Consider the following 17,526-nt stretch of genomic DNA (forward strand, 5'->3'; position numbering starts at 1 on the left):
TATATATATAATATTGGAAACATTTAGAATCTAGAAGAAGTTCCTCCACCAGATTTTAATGTTTTCAGTCAATATATTCCAGTCTCCTGGGGGGAAAGAGCCAATGTTTATGTAGGACCTGCACAAGAATAATATGTGTCCCTCAGCTCCTTCATTGGTCCTACTGGTTTTTAATATCTTGAGTTCATCTAGACTTTATGGTGGTTCTGGAAAACAAAATAGAGACACTTTAAAGGATAAGCCCCAGACTAGTTCTTCCATAAAATCAGTTTTCATATTTGTGTAGTACAATCACAAAACTTTTTTCTTCAAATCCAAAGGAAAATATTTGTAATTATTGTTTAGAAAATGAATCCTGAAAGAGTTTCCGACTGAGTGTACGGGAGGACTTGGCATATCTTGCCTATATTTGCTCAAGTCGTCAGCTTGGATCAAGTTTCACTAAGATAGTATAAGGATTTCATACCTTTTTCATGGTTTATTCCCTAGAACCACATGAATGTTTGTTGAATCTTTCATTAAAAAGTACTTAAAGCTAAGCAGACAGTCAATGTGTTTGCAGTCTTTTGGGTACTTCTCACTGTTTCTCCAGTGTTAGACTCTGTGCTGCATTCATCACTTCCTGCAGTACCAAATCAGGGCCGAGTCTTGGAAGCTCCAGCAGATGGGAGGGAGAGGCCTGCAGAATATTAGGGGCAGTACAATGGTTAGAGACTGGTTTGTGCACTGAAATGCAGTCCACTGCAGAAGGCATGAACAAAGAACTATGCGCCTTTTAAATTCCACTTAAACCCTCAGAGCTAGGGGAAGTAATGTGCTATTAATACTGACAAAATGAAGATTACTTCCTGGGAGTCACCATGTCTTGCTTTGGGCAGAGGCAGGAAGTAATCTCTAGTTTGTCACTATTAATAGTACATTACTTCCCCTTCTGCACCAGCTCAGCCATGCTGGTTGGTGCATGGAGGAAAGCAGGCTGAAGCATGAGCTGCATTGCATGTGCTTCTCTCTCCCTAGCTTCATGGGAGTTAAGCTTGCTCAGCCCCTTGTAGTTACTATCAAGCCTACGATGTTGACTGGAAAAGCAGCAGCTATGCTTATCTGAATGACATAGCTGTTCCCCTACTAAATAGCACATACCTGTGTCCATTAAACAGGGTTCCCAGATCTGGACCTTAGCGTCCAAAATATGGGGGTTAGCATGAAAACCTCCAAGCTTAGTCACCAGCTTGGACCTGGTACCTGCTGCCACCACCCAAAAAATTAGAGTGTTTTGGGGCACTCTGGTCCCACTGAAAAACCTTCCCTGGGGACCCCAAGACCCAAATCCCTTGAGTCTCACAACAAAGGGAAATAATCCTTTTTCCCTTTCCCCCTCCAGGTGCTCCTGGAGACATACACAGACACAAGCTCTGTGAAACTACACAGAGACTCCCCCCCTCTCTGTTCCCAATCCTGGAAACAAAAAGTACTTTCCTATTCCCCCCAGAGGGAATGCAAAATCAGGCTAGCAATCCAACACACACAGATCTCCCTTGATTTCTTCCTCCCACCAATTCCCTGGTGAGTACAGACTTAATTTCCCTGAAGTAAAGAAAAACTCCAACAGGTCTTAAAAGAAAACTTTATATAAAAAAGAAAGAAAAAATACAAATAGTCTCTCTGTATTCAGATGACACAATACAGGGCAATTTCTTAAAAGAATATTGAATAAACAGCCTTATTCAAAAAGAAGACAAATCAAAGCACTCCAGCACTTATATTCATGCAAATACCAAAGAAAAGAAACCATAGAACTTACTATCTGATCTCTTTGTCCTTACACTTAGAAACAGAAGACTAGAAAATAGAACTACTTCTCCAAAGCTCAGAGACAGCAGGCAGACAGACTGAAACAAAGACCCAGACACACAATTCCCTCCACCCAAAGTTGAAAAAATCCGGTTTCCTGATTGGTTCTCTGGTCAGGTGTTTCAGGTGAAAGAGACATTAACCCTTACCTATCTGTTTATGACACGCCCCCCAAATTGCAGACAGTGGGGAAGCTCACTGGCGGCAATTTCCTTCTAGAACTTGAAAATAAACAGATTAATACAACACATGCACCTTTACATATACTACTAAGTATATAACTAACAGACTTTTACATTTTAAGAACACTTTTTAACTACTGGATTCTGGGAAACTCTCATGGGAGAGTGCATCAGCAACTTTGTTAGAAGCTCCTGTGATGTGTTGAATTTTAAAATCAAAATTTTGGAGAGCTAAACTCCAACGAAGAAGTTTCTTGTTGTTCCCCTTGGCAGTATGAAGCCACTTTAGTGCAGCATGGTCAGTTTGTAGTTTGAACCGCCGTCCCCAAACATATGGGCGTAGCTTTTCCAGGGCGTACACAATGGCATAGCATTCCTTTTCACTGACTGACCAGTGACTTTCCCTCTCAGACAGTTTCTTGCTGAGAAACACGACAGGATGGAAGTTGTGATCTGTTGTTTCCTGCATGAGCACTGCTCCTATACCACGCTCAGATGCATCTGTGGTTACTAGGAATGGTTTGTCAAAATCCGGGGCCCTGAGTACAGGGTCAGACATGAGTGTTGCCTTAAGTTGGGTAAAGGCCTTTTGACACTCATCAGTCCACTTAACTGCATTTGGCTGGGTCTTTTTGGTCAGGTCGGTCAATGGGGCAGCGATTTGGCTGTAGTGTGGTACAAATCGCCTGTAGTATCCGGCCAAGCCTAAGAAGGATTGGACCTGTTTCTTTGACCTTGGGACAGGCCACTTTTGGATAGCATCCACCTTGGCCTGTAGGGGGTTTATGGTTCCTCGACCCACCTGGTGCCCCAGGTAAGTCACTCTGTTTTGGCCTATTTGACACTTTTTGGCCTTAACAGTTAGTCCTGCCTGCCTGATGCGCTCAAAGACCTTTTCCAGGTGGAGTAGGTGTTCGGGCCAGGAGTCTGAAAAAATGGCCACATCATCGAGGTAGGCAACTGCAAATTCTCCCAGTCCAGCTAGTAGACCATCTACCAGCCTCTGGAAGGTGGCGGGTGCATTTCGAAGGCCGAAAGGAAGGACATTGAATTCATACACCCCCGCATGGGTGACGAATGCTGACCTCTCCTTGGCAGGTTCATCTAGCGGTACTTGCCAGTACCCCTTGGTTAAGTCTATTGTAGAGATGAACTGGGCACGTCCCAGCTTCTCCAATAGCTCATCAGTGCGTGGCATTGGATAGTTGTCCGGACGAGTTACCGCATTTAGCTTACGGTAGTCCACGCAAAAGCGTATTTCCCCATCTGGTTTGGGTACCAGAACCACTGGAGATGCCCATGCACTGGTAGATGGGCGGATTATACCCATCTGTAGCATGTTCTGGATCTCCCGTTCTATAGCAGCTTGGGCATGAGGAGACACCCGGTAGGGTGGGGTTCTGATTGAGTGAGCATTACCTGTATCAATGGAGTGGTATGCCCGTTCAGTCCGTCCTGGGGTGGCTGAGAACAATGGGGCGAAGCTAGTGCACAGCTCCTTGATTTGTTGCCGCTGCAGACGTTCCAGGGTGGTTGAGAGGTTCACCTCTTCCACGCCACCGCCTTTTTTCCCGTCGTAGTAGACACCGTCAGGCCACTCAGCATCATCTCCCTGGACTGTAAACTGACAAACCTGTAAGTCTCTGGAATAGAAAGGCTTGAGAGAATTAACATGGTACACTTTAGGCTTTAGTGAGGAATTGGGAAATGCTATGAGATAGTTTACAGTTCCCAGGCGCTCTTGGACCGTGAATGGCCCTTCCCATGATGCTTCCATCTTATGGGCCTGTTGCGCCTTCAAGACCATAACCTGGTCTCCTACCTTGAAGGAACGTTCTCTGGCATGTCTGTTATACCAGGCCTTTTGCTCTTCCTGAGCATCCTTTAGGTTCTCTCTAGCAAGGGCTAAAGAGTGTCGGAGGGTGCTTTGTAGGTTGCTTACAAAGTCCAGAATGTTAGTTCCTGGAGAAGGCGTAAACCCCTCCCATTGCTGCTTCACCAACTGTAATGGCCCCTTAACCTCGTGACCATACACAAGTTCAAATGGTGAAAACCCTAAACTGGGATGTGGTACAGCCCTGTAGGCAAACAGCAACTGCTGCAACACTAGGTCCCAATTATTGGAGAATTCGTTGATGAATTTTCGTATCATGGCCCCCAAAGTTCCATTGAACCTTTCCACCAGGCCATTGGTTTGATGGTGGTACGGGGTGGCAACCAAGTGATTCACCCCATGAGTTTCCCACAGTTTTTCCATGGTCCCTGCCAGGAAATTAGACCCTGAATCTGTAAGGATGTCAGAGGGCCAACCTACCCTGGCAAAGATGTCTGTTAGGGCCAGGCACACAGTGTTAGCTCTGGTGTTGCCTAGAGCTACTGCTTCTGGCCATCGGGTAGCAAAGTCCACTAAAGTCAGTACGTACTGCTTTCCTCTGGGCGTCTTTTTTGGAAAAGGGCCCAGAATATCCACAGCTACTCGCTGAAAAGGGACCTCAATTATGGGGAGTGTCTGGAGAGGGGCCTTGACCTGGTCTTGAGGCTTACCCACTCTTTGGCATACCTCACAAGACCGGACATACTTGGCAACATCCTTGCCCATCCCCTCCCAGTGGAAGGACTTCCCCAACCGGTCCTTGGTTCTGTTCACCCCAGCATGGCCACTGGGATGATCATGGGCTAAGCTTAAGAGCTTCTCCCGGTACTTAGTTGGAACCACCAACTGTTTTTGCGGCTGCCATTCTTCCCGGTGTCCACCAGAAAGAATTTCCTTGTATAAAAGTCCTTGGTCTATAACAAACCGGGATCGATTAGAAGAGCTGAGAGGTGGTGGGGTGCTCCGTGCCGCCGCCCACGCTTTCTGAAGGCTGTCATCTGCTTCCTGCTCAGCCTGGAACTGTTCCCTTGAGGCTGGGGTCACCAGTTCTTCCTCAGACTGTGGACTTGGGCTTGGTCCCTCTGGAAGCGATGTAGGTGATGGGGTTGTTTCCGTTGCTGGTGAACCGCTCTCCGCTGGTGCACCTGAGGGTATTTCAGGCTCTGGCTGAGCCTTTTGGGTATGGCTGTCTTTTGCTTCTGCCAGTTCTGGCTTGCTGGCGCCCTCTGGCGTTGAGTTTGAAGATGTGGTTGCACTTGCTGGTGCTGGTTGCTGTTCCAGTTCCGGGCCTGGGACTGGAGATGCTGTGGCTGTTTCAGTGGTAGGCATGGAATCCGGGTCCACTACCTCTGTCTGGGTCTCTGGTAACACAGACGGGGCGTCTGTGGACGGCTCAGGAACAGGAATGGGTCTGGAAGCTTGCCTGGTTTGGCTACGGGTAACCATTCCCACTCTCTTGGCCCACCTCACCTGGTTGGCCAAGTCTTCCCCTAGTAGCATGGGGATAGGATAATTGTCATAGACTGCAAAAGTCCACATTCCTGACCAGCCTTTGTACTGGACAGGCAGTTGAGCTGTAGGCAAGTCTACAGCTTGTGACATGAAGGGGTAAATTGTAACTTTGGCCTTTGGGTTGATGAATTTGGGGTCAACGAAGGATTGGTGGATAGCTGACACTTGTGCCCCCGTGTCTCTCCACGCAGTAACCTTCTTTCCGCCCACTCTCAAATTTTCCCTTCGCTCCAAGGGTATTTGAGAGGCATCTGGGCCTGGGGATCTTTGGTGTGATGGTGGTGTAATGAATTGCACTCGCATGGTGTTCTTGGGACAGTTGGCCTTGATATGTCCCGGTTCATTACACTTAAAGCATCTTCCATCTGATGGGTTACTGGGCCGAGGTGAGTTACTGGAGACTGGTGAGGTTGAAGAGTAGGGTATCTGTGGCTTTACTTGGGTGGTATGTAGGGTCTTTGGCTGTCCTCGGTTGTAGGGTTTATGGTCTGTGTGCCCCCTGGGGTAATCGTTCCCCTCGACAGTAGCTTTTTTGCTTTCTGCCAGTTCCATCCATTTGGCTCCAATCTCCCCCGCCTCAGCGATATTTTTGGGATTTCTATCTTGTATGTACTGTGTGATGTCTTCAGGAACACCATCCAAGAACTGCTCCATTTGTATGAGGAGGTTCAGTTCTTCCAAGGTTTGAATGTTGTTTCCTGTTAACCAGGCCTCATAGTTTTTTGCAATGTAGTAGGCGTGTTTGGGAAATGACACCTCTGGTTTCCACTTTTGGGTTCTGAAGCGCCGACGGGCATGATCTGGGGTTATCCCCATCCTGTATCTGGCCTTGGTTTGAAAAAGTTTATAGTCATTCATTTGCGGCTTAGGCATTTCAGCTGCCACCTCTGCTAAAGGTCCACTGAGCTGTGGCCTTAATTCTACCATGTACTGGTCTTCGGGGATGCTGTACCCAAGACAGGCTCTTTCAAAATTTTCCAAGAAGGCCTCGGTGTCATCACCTGCCTTGTAGGTGGGAAATTTCCTGTGCTGTGGAGCAATACTTGGCGCCGGGTTGTTAGGGTTGGCTGGCACATGCAGCCCAGCTTTTGCCGTCTCCAGTTCATGTTTTCTCTGTTTTTCCTTCTCTTCATTCTCTTTTTGTTGTTTTTCCATTTCTTTTTGTTGTTTTTCCATTTCTCGGCGGTGGGCCACCTCTTCTTCTTCTAGTTTTCTTTTGTGTGCTGCCTCTTGGGCTGCCTGTTCTCTTTGGAAGGCTGCCAGTTTGATGCTTTCTTCCTTTTCTTTCATCTCCATCTGTCGCCTGTGTTCAGCTTCTTTGATTTGTTCTTCGGCGTCAATCTTTGCCTTAGAAGTCATGGTTCCTGTTTTCTTGTGTTGGGGTGCCCTCCGGTGTTTATCTTCTGCACTGCAGGCTCTGTTGCCTCCTGAAGTCTGCCTAGCAACAGTGCTTTTTTCCTTTTCTCTCTCTAGCTAATGTTCAATGAAGGGAAACCAGAAAACCCACTTTATTTGCATGCATATAAGTGCTGGTACTTGCCTCCTAATGGGAGGGCTATTGCATGACAAAAGACCCTCAACAGTCTTCTCGCTTAACATGCAAACCACAAACTGCTAGAGAGAGCAGAAAAAAAAATTCTCTCTGGTTCCCTTTTAAAACCAAACTGTTTCTCTCTGCTAAAAAGCCCTTAGCAGAGAAAAGAAAAATATAATATTCCTACTGGCTTCTGGATTCTGTCTAGATCCCGCCGCTGCCACCATGTTATAACCTTATTCCCAGATCTGGACCTTAGCGTCCAAAATATGGGGGTTAGCATGAAAACCTCCAAGCTTAGTCACCAGCTTGGACCTGGTACCTGCTGCCACCACCCAAAAAATTAGAGTGTTTTGGGGCACTCTGGTCCCACTGAAAAACCTTCCCTGGGGACCCCAAGACCCAAATCCCTTGAGTCTCACAACAAAGGGAAATAATCCTTTTTCCCTTTCCCCCTCCAGGTGCTCCTGGAGACATACACAGACACAAGCTCTGTGAAACTACACAGAGACTCCCCCCCTCTCTGTTCCCAATCCTGGAAACAAAAAGTACTTTCCTATTCCCCCCAGAGGGAATGCAAAATCAGGCTAGCAATCCAACACACACAGATCTCCCTTGATTTCTTCCTCCCACCAATTCCCTGGTGAGTACAGACTTAATTTCCCTGAAGTAAAGAAAAACTCCAACAGGTCTTAAAAGAAAACTTTATATAAAAAAGAAAGAAAAAATACAAATAGTCTCTCTGTATTCAGATGACACAATACAGGGCAATTTCTTAAAAGAATATTGAATAAACAGCCTTATTCAAAAAGAAGACAAATCAAAGCACTCCAGCACTTATATTCATGCAAATACCAAAGAAAAGAAACCATAGAACTTACTATCTGATCTCTTTGTCCTTACACTTAGAAACAGAAGACTAGAAAATAGAACTACTTCTCCAAAGCTCAGAGACAGCAGGCAGACAGACTGAAACAAAGACCCAGACACACAATTCCCTCCACCCAAAGTTGAAAAAATCCGGTTTCCTGATTGGTTCTCTGGTCAGGTGTTTCAGGTGAAAGAGACATTAACCCTTACCTATCTGTTTATGACAGCTATTAATACTGACAAAATGAAGATTACTTCCTGGGAGTCACCATGTCTTGCTTTGGGCAGAGGCAGGAAGTAATCTCTAGTTTGTCACTATTAATAGTACATTACTTCCCCTTCTGCACCAGCTCAGCCATGCTGGTTGGTGCATGGAGGAAAGCAGGCTGAAGCATGAGGTGCATTGCATGTGCTTCTCTCTCCCTAGCTTCATGGGAGTTAAGCTTGCTCAGCCCCTTGTAGTTACTATCAAGCCTACGATGTTGACTGGAAAAGCAGCAGCTATGCTTATCTGAATGACATAGCTGTTCCCCTACTAAATAGCACATACCTGTGTCCATTAAACAGGGTTTTGCATAGCTTTGAGGTCTAGACCACAGCCTTTGCATTGCTGGGATAGGGGGGGAAATATGCCTACAATCGCATCCCTCTCACCACAGGAAGGCAGTCTGATAGCTATTGCTGACTTGGGTCCTTTCATGGCTCAGATCATCTGAAACTGCTCCAGTTTAAAAGGATTCTGTTCTCAGAGCCTTGACATGTGAGTTCAGATGCATTTCTCCATTTTTAAAAGGCCTAGAATCTATTTACCATTCCTGAAATTAGGATCCCATATTGAATCCACCTGCTCAGCTTGCTCCAGCTAGAAATGTATGAAAGGGGCCCATAATTTTAACTCAGAGCCTTCAGGCATTCTTTCAGAATGTTCCATTTTGCTAAATTTCATTTTATTGAATTAATATGTTAAATACATTAAATGCTTTGCTAATATTAGTTTTCTATGTAACAACTGCAATAGTTGATTCAAGGAAATTATGTGATAGTGAATGGGAGGGGAAATATTCATGAGATAATCCCTCTGCCTGTGCTATAAAAATGTTGAGAAGCCTTGGGCTATGCAGACCTGTATGACCTTTAACTGATTTCAGGCATAAATAGATTTTGTATCTTTTGAATATTATTTCCTATTGGTGACTTACATAACCTAGATAGGACAGGCGAGAACAAGTGCCCAAACTTAGGGCTGCCATAGCAAGTTTGTGGAAATGGCAAGTTATGTCTGAGCACAGATACGCACCAGGATGAGAGGCACAAAAGGACCTTGTGAGTATAAACAGATCTGTCCCTGCTGAAGGTGACCAACAAATGGCTCTCTGAAGTAGGAACTTTTGCTTTGTATTTTTTACAGCACCAACAACAATGGAGCCCTGATCCCCTGGTGCTACTGTAATACAAATAAATAAATAAATATAGAGAGGTTGTGTGGGGGCGGGGATTTAAATTGAACTTGTGCACCTTTTTGTAGCTGCATGATGAAAAAAGGAAATCAGGCTTCTTTATCCAAAAGAGGTTTTGTTTGTTTGTTTGTTTGTTTATTTGTTTTGGGGGGGCGAGTTGTAACTTAGAAATATCAACAATGTCAAGATGACTTTAACTGAAGTGGCAAGGGTGATATAACTTTTTAACAAAGGCATCCTCACAGGAACGTCCATGAACATCATGGGTTCACCTTATTCTCTTTATTAAAGGCAGTGAGGACCAGTTCTCTCAGATGCTTTCTCTGCTTGTTTTTCCCTGATAGGGTCTATGTTTCCTGCTTTGAAGCCACCTGAAGTCATCTTCAAGATAATTTTTTGGCTTGGCTACTTCAACAGCTGCTTGAACCCAATCATCTACCCCTGCTCAAGCAAAGAGTTCAAGAGGGCTTTTATACGGATCCTGAAGTGCCAGTGCCACCGGCGGAGGCGGCTGCGTTGGTGGGCCTACAACTACAGGAACTGGAACCAAGGCTCCTTCGAACGCTCCCGCAAAGACTCGTTGGAAGACAGTAGGAGCTTCCTAAGCGGCAGCCAGACATTATCCTCAGCCACCCCGAGCCCCAGCTACCTGGGCAAAGTCACTCACCCTCACATGGAAATGTACACATTCCAGGAGTGGAAGAGCTCCAGCTCCTTCCTGAGCCCCCTACAGGAAGGCAGCAGGCGAAAAGACTCATGCAACCTCTTCACCTTCAAGCTCCCAACAGAGCACAATGGACATATCACTGCTGGCAGCCAAGCCTCGAGCAATGGAGGCTGCAAGACCATCTGTGACACACTGAACAACACAGCTGATTGCAGAATGGCTGTTGAAATGAGTGAATTCTAAACAATGTTCCCTGGATGCAGGAGGGCCTGGATTCTGGGCTCATCTGCACACATTAAGTTGGTTAGTGTTTAACCCAGGTGAAGACATGAATCTGCACCCAATCTAGTCATGCTTGACATGGTGCCGGAAGGGAGTTCATCCAGGATGGCAGTAGCAGGCAGCCCAATGTCAGAATATTGGCATAGTCCCACCACTGCCGGGAGATCAGTGTTCCAAGCTGATTGCCAGAGATGCTGCAGAAATTTGTGCACAATGCAGGGAAGAGCCCTATAAAGACAGTGATGTGCACTCAGCCAAATATTCAACTCTGATGGAAAGGCTGTGGAGCAGCCAAACACACATAGCTATAGAAACTATATATAAGGAGAGAGAGGGAGAGAGAGAGGGAGAGAGAGAGTGTGTGTATCTTCAAGAGGAAGTGTGGTTTTATTTGTACCTCTTCAGGATAGCACCAGCTGCTTCTGGTTTTGCCAGTAAAAACCTTACCTGTTGGTGTACTTCACTGAACGCTAGCACTTTAGAAACCACAAACAATGTCAAAGATTAAAGTAACTTCACATGTATACATCACTTTTTATTAATATCCAATTGGCATTCCAGCAGAGCCTCCTTGCCCACTCTCTCATTCGTGCATGTGCGTGCAGACAGGATGGGATCTCCCACTGATATCCTTTGGGGCAGCACTATGATTTGGCAATGAGTTAAAAATGGAAGTGAACCAACTTGGTGAAACTCCTCTATTTTTTACCATGTTATTTTTTTGAAAGCTTTAAAACATCAGCAATGGTCAGGGCTCAGTATTCGTGTGCCAGCACATTAGTGATTGTCCTATAAGAGTACAGGCAACCAAAGGGTCTGGTTTCCAAAGCAAAACCCATAAATCACTCCAGATCCTTCATAAACAGCATTGCAGACATAGCACAAAAGAGCACTGACCGCTGGAAGCCCATAACCCAGCCTGAGAGCAAATATGCTGGATTTCAGTAAAACTCACTTGGTGCTTTTGGCAGTGTTTGGAGGTGACATTGCATTTCTAGTGACTTTTGCTTTGTCTCTGAAATCAGAAGTAGAAAAATCAAAAGGATGCAGTTATACAAGAGTCTCACTTTGCTTTGCATCCTTCAGCTAAACAACATGGTAATAACTGGGGGATCTCTGAGGACATCTTCTAATATGTTTTAACCCATGTTTGGAAGTTGTTTTCATCTCTTTCAACTAAGTGTGAATCATGAAACTAACAACTGTGAATTTTTACATAAAGTGGTACAAACCATGGCAATTGGTCTTTACTCCTTCCTCTGACCCGAGGCTTCCCTTATTAGGAATTTTAGCAGTGTTTTTGTGAATACTGAAACAGAGGCTGAACCATAAACAGATGTGCGGAAAACACTTAACAGATGTTTTTACAATGTTGACTCCCATGAGAGCATTTCCCTTGGTTTCATTGCATATGTATATTCCTTCATTAGGCTGATGAAGATGGATGTGATCTTGGTTGGGCCAAATATCCTCCAGCTCAGTGAGCAAAGATAGGGAAGTTTTGTGTCTAGGTCACCACATGCTCATATACTACAATGATGAGAGCCATATAAGTACATATACAGACTTAATGTACGGCACCTTGGGTCTGATCCTGATCCCCTTGAAGTTATTGGCAAATCTTCTGTTGTGTTTAAATGGCCCAATCCTGCTCCTAGTGAGCTGCAATTTCCTCTTAAAGGGACACTGCTTATTAAAATAGAAAGGATTTTAAAAATCTTTCCACTCTTTTTGACGCTCATTTATTTTTTGTACTCTACTTCGCTCAGAAAAGGAAACTAGACTGGACGATTTTGCGTTCCACTTGTGCTGCACTAGAATATTCCTGTTCTCTCTGAGTTTCCCATAATGCAGATGGCTGTGTGGGATTCTTTTGTGTAAGTTTTCATTTTAATTTTTGGAAGGGGACCTACAGGGGGAAAATGTTCTAAAAACATGTCTAGTCACATTAGGTTTTGTACATTATTGTTGATTACAGATCAGAATTTTGGGCCTAACTGTTTGATAGTGTCCTTCTATGTTTAGCTTAACAGGTAAGCCATGCAGTGTAAACCCAAACCAAAATAACATCTATCAACTTTGGAGAACTTTTCAGAGCTGATGGTAGAAGGTGCAGCACAGCCAGCATTTCACTCATCTAAAGCCTTTAACAAAGCAGCTTTGAAAGACTGACATTTCTTTTTATTACTTTTGGTTCTTAACAAAAGCTGTCTGATTCCTGATAATCATTCAAGCTCCTTAAATAATTGTATTTCATTTTAACGAGATTTCTGTAGTCACTCGTGGCAAGCCTTGAAATTTGATATTGTGCCACTCCTTGCTGGACTGACCTATGGGCACTTGTCATTTTTATACATAGGATACTCCTTACAACTTTCCAAAGAAAAGATTCCTCACTGCCAATTTAGCTTTTCTAATTTACAAAAGGGAATCTTGGTCATTTTAGTGCAGAAAAACCATCTCTCTCCAAGTAACAGAGAAGGAAACTCAGACTGATCAAAGAAACCTTAACTAAGCTTCACATTAGTCCATACCATTTGTGCAGTACCTCCCCAAATCCTCCATTTCATAATCATGCCCAACACATCAGAGGCAGCTTGCTGGGTGAGATGGTTGGGGGATACCACCTTCCAAGAGGAATAGAAATCCAGGAGACGTTCTGTTTTAGGATCCCTAACACCTAGGAAGATAACAAGAGAAAAGTTAACTTACTCCGCATGATAATCAAAATGTCAAACAGTTACAGCCAGCCAAAAGTAAATGTAGACTGTACTTTCTAGGGCTATATCTACATCACAGTTTATGTCAGTATAACTCAGTGGATCTCAAACTTTTGTACTGGTGACCCCTCTCACACAGCTAGCCTCTGAGTGCGACTCCCCTTATAAATAAAAAACACATTTTATATATTTAAAACCATTAAAAATGCTGGAGGCAGAGTGGGGTTGGGTGGAGGCTGACAGCTCGCAACCCCGCCCAATAACCTTGAGACCCCCTGAGGGGTCCCACCCCACTGTTTGAGAACCTCTGGTATAAGTCATGCCACTCAGGGATGTGAATAAACCACCCCCATGAGCAACATAAGTTACATTGACATACGCGCTTGTGCGTGCAGCAGAGCTTCTCCTGCTGACATAGCTTCTGCCATTCACAGAGGTGGTTTTATTAACCTCTTCACCAGACACGCTGCAGTGGTGCAGCTGCATCAGTACGGCTGTGCTGCTGCAGCACTGTGCATGTAGACATGCCTCAAGTAAAACATTTCCTCTACAGTCCACTGTAGGCATTCAGCAAGCCAGGCCTTGCCTGGAGCATCTCATTCAGAAGTGGTTCAAAAGCTTCACCTCTTATTACCATGACATCAGATGCATTACAGAGTGATTGATGCCACAGCTTTAGTGGAGCTGTGTGAAAGCAAACAATTCTAATGGAAGCAATGAGGTGAGGTGACACTTGACATGTAAATAAGACATCATTTCAACAAATTGCGATGTCTCATTAGCTTCATTCATATTTGTTATCCTATAATTCCTATATTTGGCACCCTGTTCCTCCACAAAATGTGGGGATTCCTCACATCTCTTTGCAATTAATATCTCATTCCCTTTTTTACAGCCACGCTGCCATTCTGGATTCCCCATGACCTCCCTTTAGATATTTCATGATCCTCCTCTTCATAGCTTCCTGCTTCCCACTTGTAGGCTCCCTGACTTTCATCTCATGAGAACCCCAAGTCCAGCTTTTTGGAGGGTCTCATTTTGGGCCACATGGTTTGGTTCTGCATGGAGCTCTGGTGACACTCTAGCACCTTTGGGAAGCAACCTGCACATACATGTGATGTTTCTGTAAAGTGGTGCCAAGCCACAGTTCGAACCTGCAGACAGACTGCCAGAGAGAAGCACCTCACCTGTAGCATCAACACATATCTGAGTCCCCATTACCAAACACAATGTAAAAACAAGTGTGAAGGACTCAGACTGTAAAATGGACTTGAGAGAATCCATTCATACCACCTATGAAGGAAAGTAGGGAGACCTGCAGGAGGAATATCTATCATGATTACATTCCAGTCATTGTTGCCCTGGGTTGGGTTTGAACAAGTGGCCAGAAGCTCCATATCCTTTCTCAGAGGAAATCTCTCTAATCTCTTTATTGTACCAGTAGAATCTTTCCAGATCTGCATCCAATCAAGTGCTGCCCAAATGAGGTCCTGCACATCTTTCTGTGTTCCCTCCGTAAGTCCTCCCTCCATTGCTACTGCTTCTTTTGGTGAAAAATTAGTCAAGGTAGAGCATCATCACCATGTCTTGTGGGACCAGTCCCCCTTTGTTAAAGAAATAATATAGATTACATAGAGAATATCTTCAGCCTATGAGGAAATAGCAGTTGGTGTGTTCTGGTGGCCTGGAGGATGCAATTATATTCCATCAAGTAGTTCTGCTTGTAGCACCGATAACCTCTCTGATAAACTAACTAGGGGTATGTCTACACTGCAGTTAGACAACCACAGCTGGCCCATGTCAGCCAAGTTGGGCTCATGGGGTTGTGCTATGGGGATGTTTAATTGTGGTGTAGGCATTTGGATTTGGGCTTCAGCCCAGGCTCTGGGACATAAGAACGGCCATACTGGGTCAAACCAAAGGTCCATCTACCCCAATTTCCTGTCTTCTAACAGTGGCCAATGCCAAGTGCCCCAGAGGGAATGAACAGAAGAGGTAATCAAGTGATCCATCCCCTGCCACCCATTCCCAGCTTCTGGTAAACAGAGGCTAGGAACACCATCTGTGCCCATCCTTGCTAATAGCCATTGATGGACCTATCCCCCATGAATTTATCTAGCTCTTTTTTGAACCCTGTTATAGTTTTGGCCTTCACAACATCCTCTGGCAAAGAATTCCACAGGTTGACTGTGCATTGTGTGAAGAAATATTTCCTTTGGCTTGTTTTAAACCTGTTGCCTATTATTTTTATTTAGTGACCCCTAGTTCTTGTGTTATGAGAAGGAGTAAATAACATTTACTTATTTACTTTCTCCCTTGCAGGGTCCTAAATGTCCACGCCACAATTAAACAACCCCTTAGCCCAAGCTCTAGTCAGCAGGCATGGACCAGCCAGGGATTTTTAATTGCAGTGTAGGCATACTCTCAGTGTCCAAATGGGTTTGCTTACATTTCAGTGGTTTTGCCACTTAGCACAGAAGATACTTTTAAACCACTGTGTTTCTCCAAGTTAAGCTACTATATGGAGCCTAATTGCTAACTAGAAACCTGCAGAAACCCATTCAGTCAAGAGCACAGCTGTAATGGCTCGTACTATATCGTTACAGCTCAGTTGCACCTACATTAAACTCATTAGGTGTCAACATTTTCATCCATCACAAGAGTACTTCTTATTTCGGCAAGAGGTGATGGTAAAATCAATCCAAGTGAATGAGATTATACCATTGGAACTCTGGGTCATAGTGCATTGTTTACTCTCGGGAAATCAAATTGTCGGTTATCTTTCCAAATGGGGTGGGAAAGGGAGAAAGCAGGGAGTGCACATTAATACTGTAAAACTGAAGTTCTAGTCTGAAAAGTGATATGTGAAACTAGCACTTCCTTATGCTACAGCAATGCTCTTTGGGTGCATTCAGAGTCATTGGAGTAGATCTTCATCTGGGGTAAATAAGCATCAAATTACACTGCATACTAATGAATGTTCTGAGGTAGTGGCTCCTGTAGCTCAGAACCAACTAGCTCTGAGAGAGTGAGGTGGCTTCTGTGCTGGCTTGTGCAACAACGGAATTGCTCACTTAGTTCCAAACTGCTCAGGAGATGATGGGGCTGGTGGCTGGGCAGATGTAATGAGGCAGAGATAGCCTGGTGGTGAAAACACACAAGACAAAGAGAATCCAACTTGACTTTCAAATCCAGGCTGAGTTTGCAGGGCTGGAACTTAGGAAAAAAAGGTTGTTTTAGCCTTTGAATGAAGCAGATTTGATGAGACTGTAATTATGCCTCAACTACCCTGAAGGCCCATCCCGTTATTTTTAGAATCACTCCAATGCAGAGAAAAAAATGTTTGCAGAAGGCTGAGGGGTGGAGCAACAAGAAAAAATGTTCACTGTAACCTTTAACCTCCGGAAGGGTTTGGACAGGGGGCTCCACTCCTTGTGAATTCGCTGCCAGACTTTAAGGTTGTTGCTGCTGGAATTTTAAGTGTGTTTGCTCTGTCTCTAACCTCCTGTGAAGAAAGAAATTAAATTTCTTGCACCTCTTCCTTCCTTTCTTTCCCTGCTTTCCCCAAGACCCATAGCAGGAAGACTTTGAGCCTAATTCTGCCCTCAGATATGCATTTACAGTTCTCATTGATGTCAGTGGGATTGCACAGGCATAAAATGAGGGCAAAATTTAGTCTTTTGATTCTCTTTTATGGTACAACTTGTATTTTAGTTAACACAGTGGATAGTTTGCAATCAAAGGGGATTTTTTGCCAGGAGGAGCTGTGTCTACAATGATGGTGTCTGGTTCCAGTTTTGGAAAAGGAAAGCCATAGTGATGTACGTGTGATTAATTAAGGCAACCCAGGTTAAGCTTGTTCAGAGGAGGAATCACTGTTGGTCAAGATTTCAGTCCAGAGTTAAAATATATGCTGCAGAGGTACCAAACAAGGCAACATCTTGCCATTCAGGGGATTTACTGCTGATTTACACCACTGTAAGTGGGATGAGAATGGCCCTGAGTCAGGAGGGAAAAGGCCCAGATCCTCAAAGGTATTTAGGCATTTAACTTTCACTGAAATCATTGGGAGTTAGTACCTACATAGGTTTGAGGATCTGGGTCTATGCTACTTAAAATAAGCATTTCTGCAGTTGAGGTAATGGAATATATGGAACATTTCCAGTATGTATTCTGCCTCTGAAGTCCACACAGATTACTAATGCTATGTCTACACTACACAGCTTTTGTATCGCTACAGCCGTGCTGCCAAAAGTTGCACAGTATAGGCGCTGTTTGTCGGCTCTCCTAACAAAAAATCTCCACCCCCAACGAGCAGTGTTTGCATTGTTGGCAGGAGAGCGCTCCTGCTAACAAAGCACTGTTTACGCTGGCACTTGTCATGGCAAAACTTTTGTCTTTCAGGGGTGCGATAACTAAGGAAAAAAAGTTTTGTCGCTCAATTGCCAGTGTAGACATAGCCTGAGATTTATGTGAGTTCATCAACAGAATAAACCCCACGTCTGCTCACAAATGCCACCTGTAGGCAATTCTCAAAGGAGCCAAGCTTCTTGGGAATCTTACTGACAGCGCTCTGCA

At 44.5% G+C, this 17,526-nt stretch overlaps 1 protein-coding gene across 1 annotated transcript in view; it reads left to right on the top strand.

Moving 5' to 3' along the window:
• The window catches only part of ADRA1B (adrenoceptor alpha 1B), a 32,041-nt gene extending 19,919 nt beyond the window's left edge, over window positions 1-12,122 (top strand). The window contains exon 2 of the mRNA XM_030574001.1: window positions 9,624-12,122. Within this exon, the coding sequence (XP_030429861.1) occupies window positions 9,624-10,189 (566 nt within the window). The 3' untranslated portion in view covers window positions 10,190-12,122. The remainder of the gene's footprint in view (window positions 1-9,623) is intronic.
• The last annotated feature ends 5,404 nt before the right edge of the window (window positions 12,123-17,526 follow it).

Source organism: Gopherus evgoodei, chromosome 8 (genome assembly GCF_007399415.2).
Source record: "Gopherus evgoodei ecotype Sinaloan lineage chromosome 8, rGopEvg1_v1.p, whole genome shotgun sequence".
Classification (NCBI taxonomy): Eukaryota; Metazoa; Chordata; order Testudines; family Testudinidae; genus Gopherus; species Gopherus evgoodei.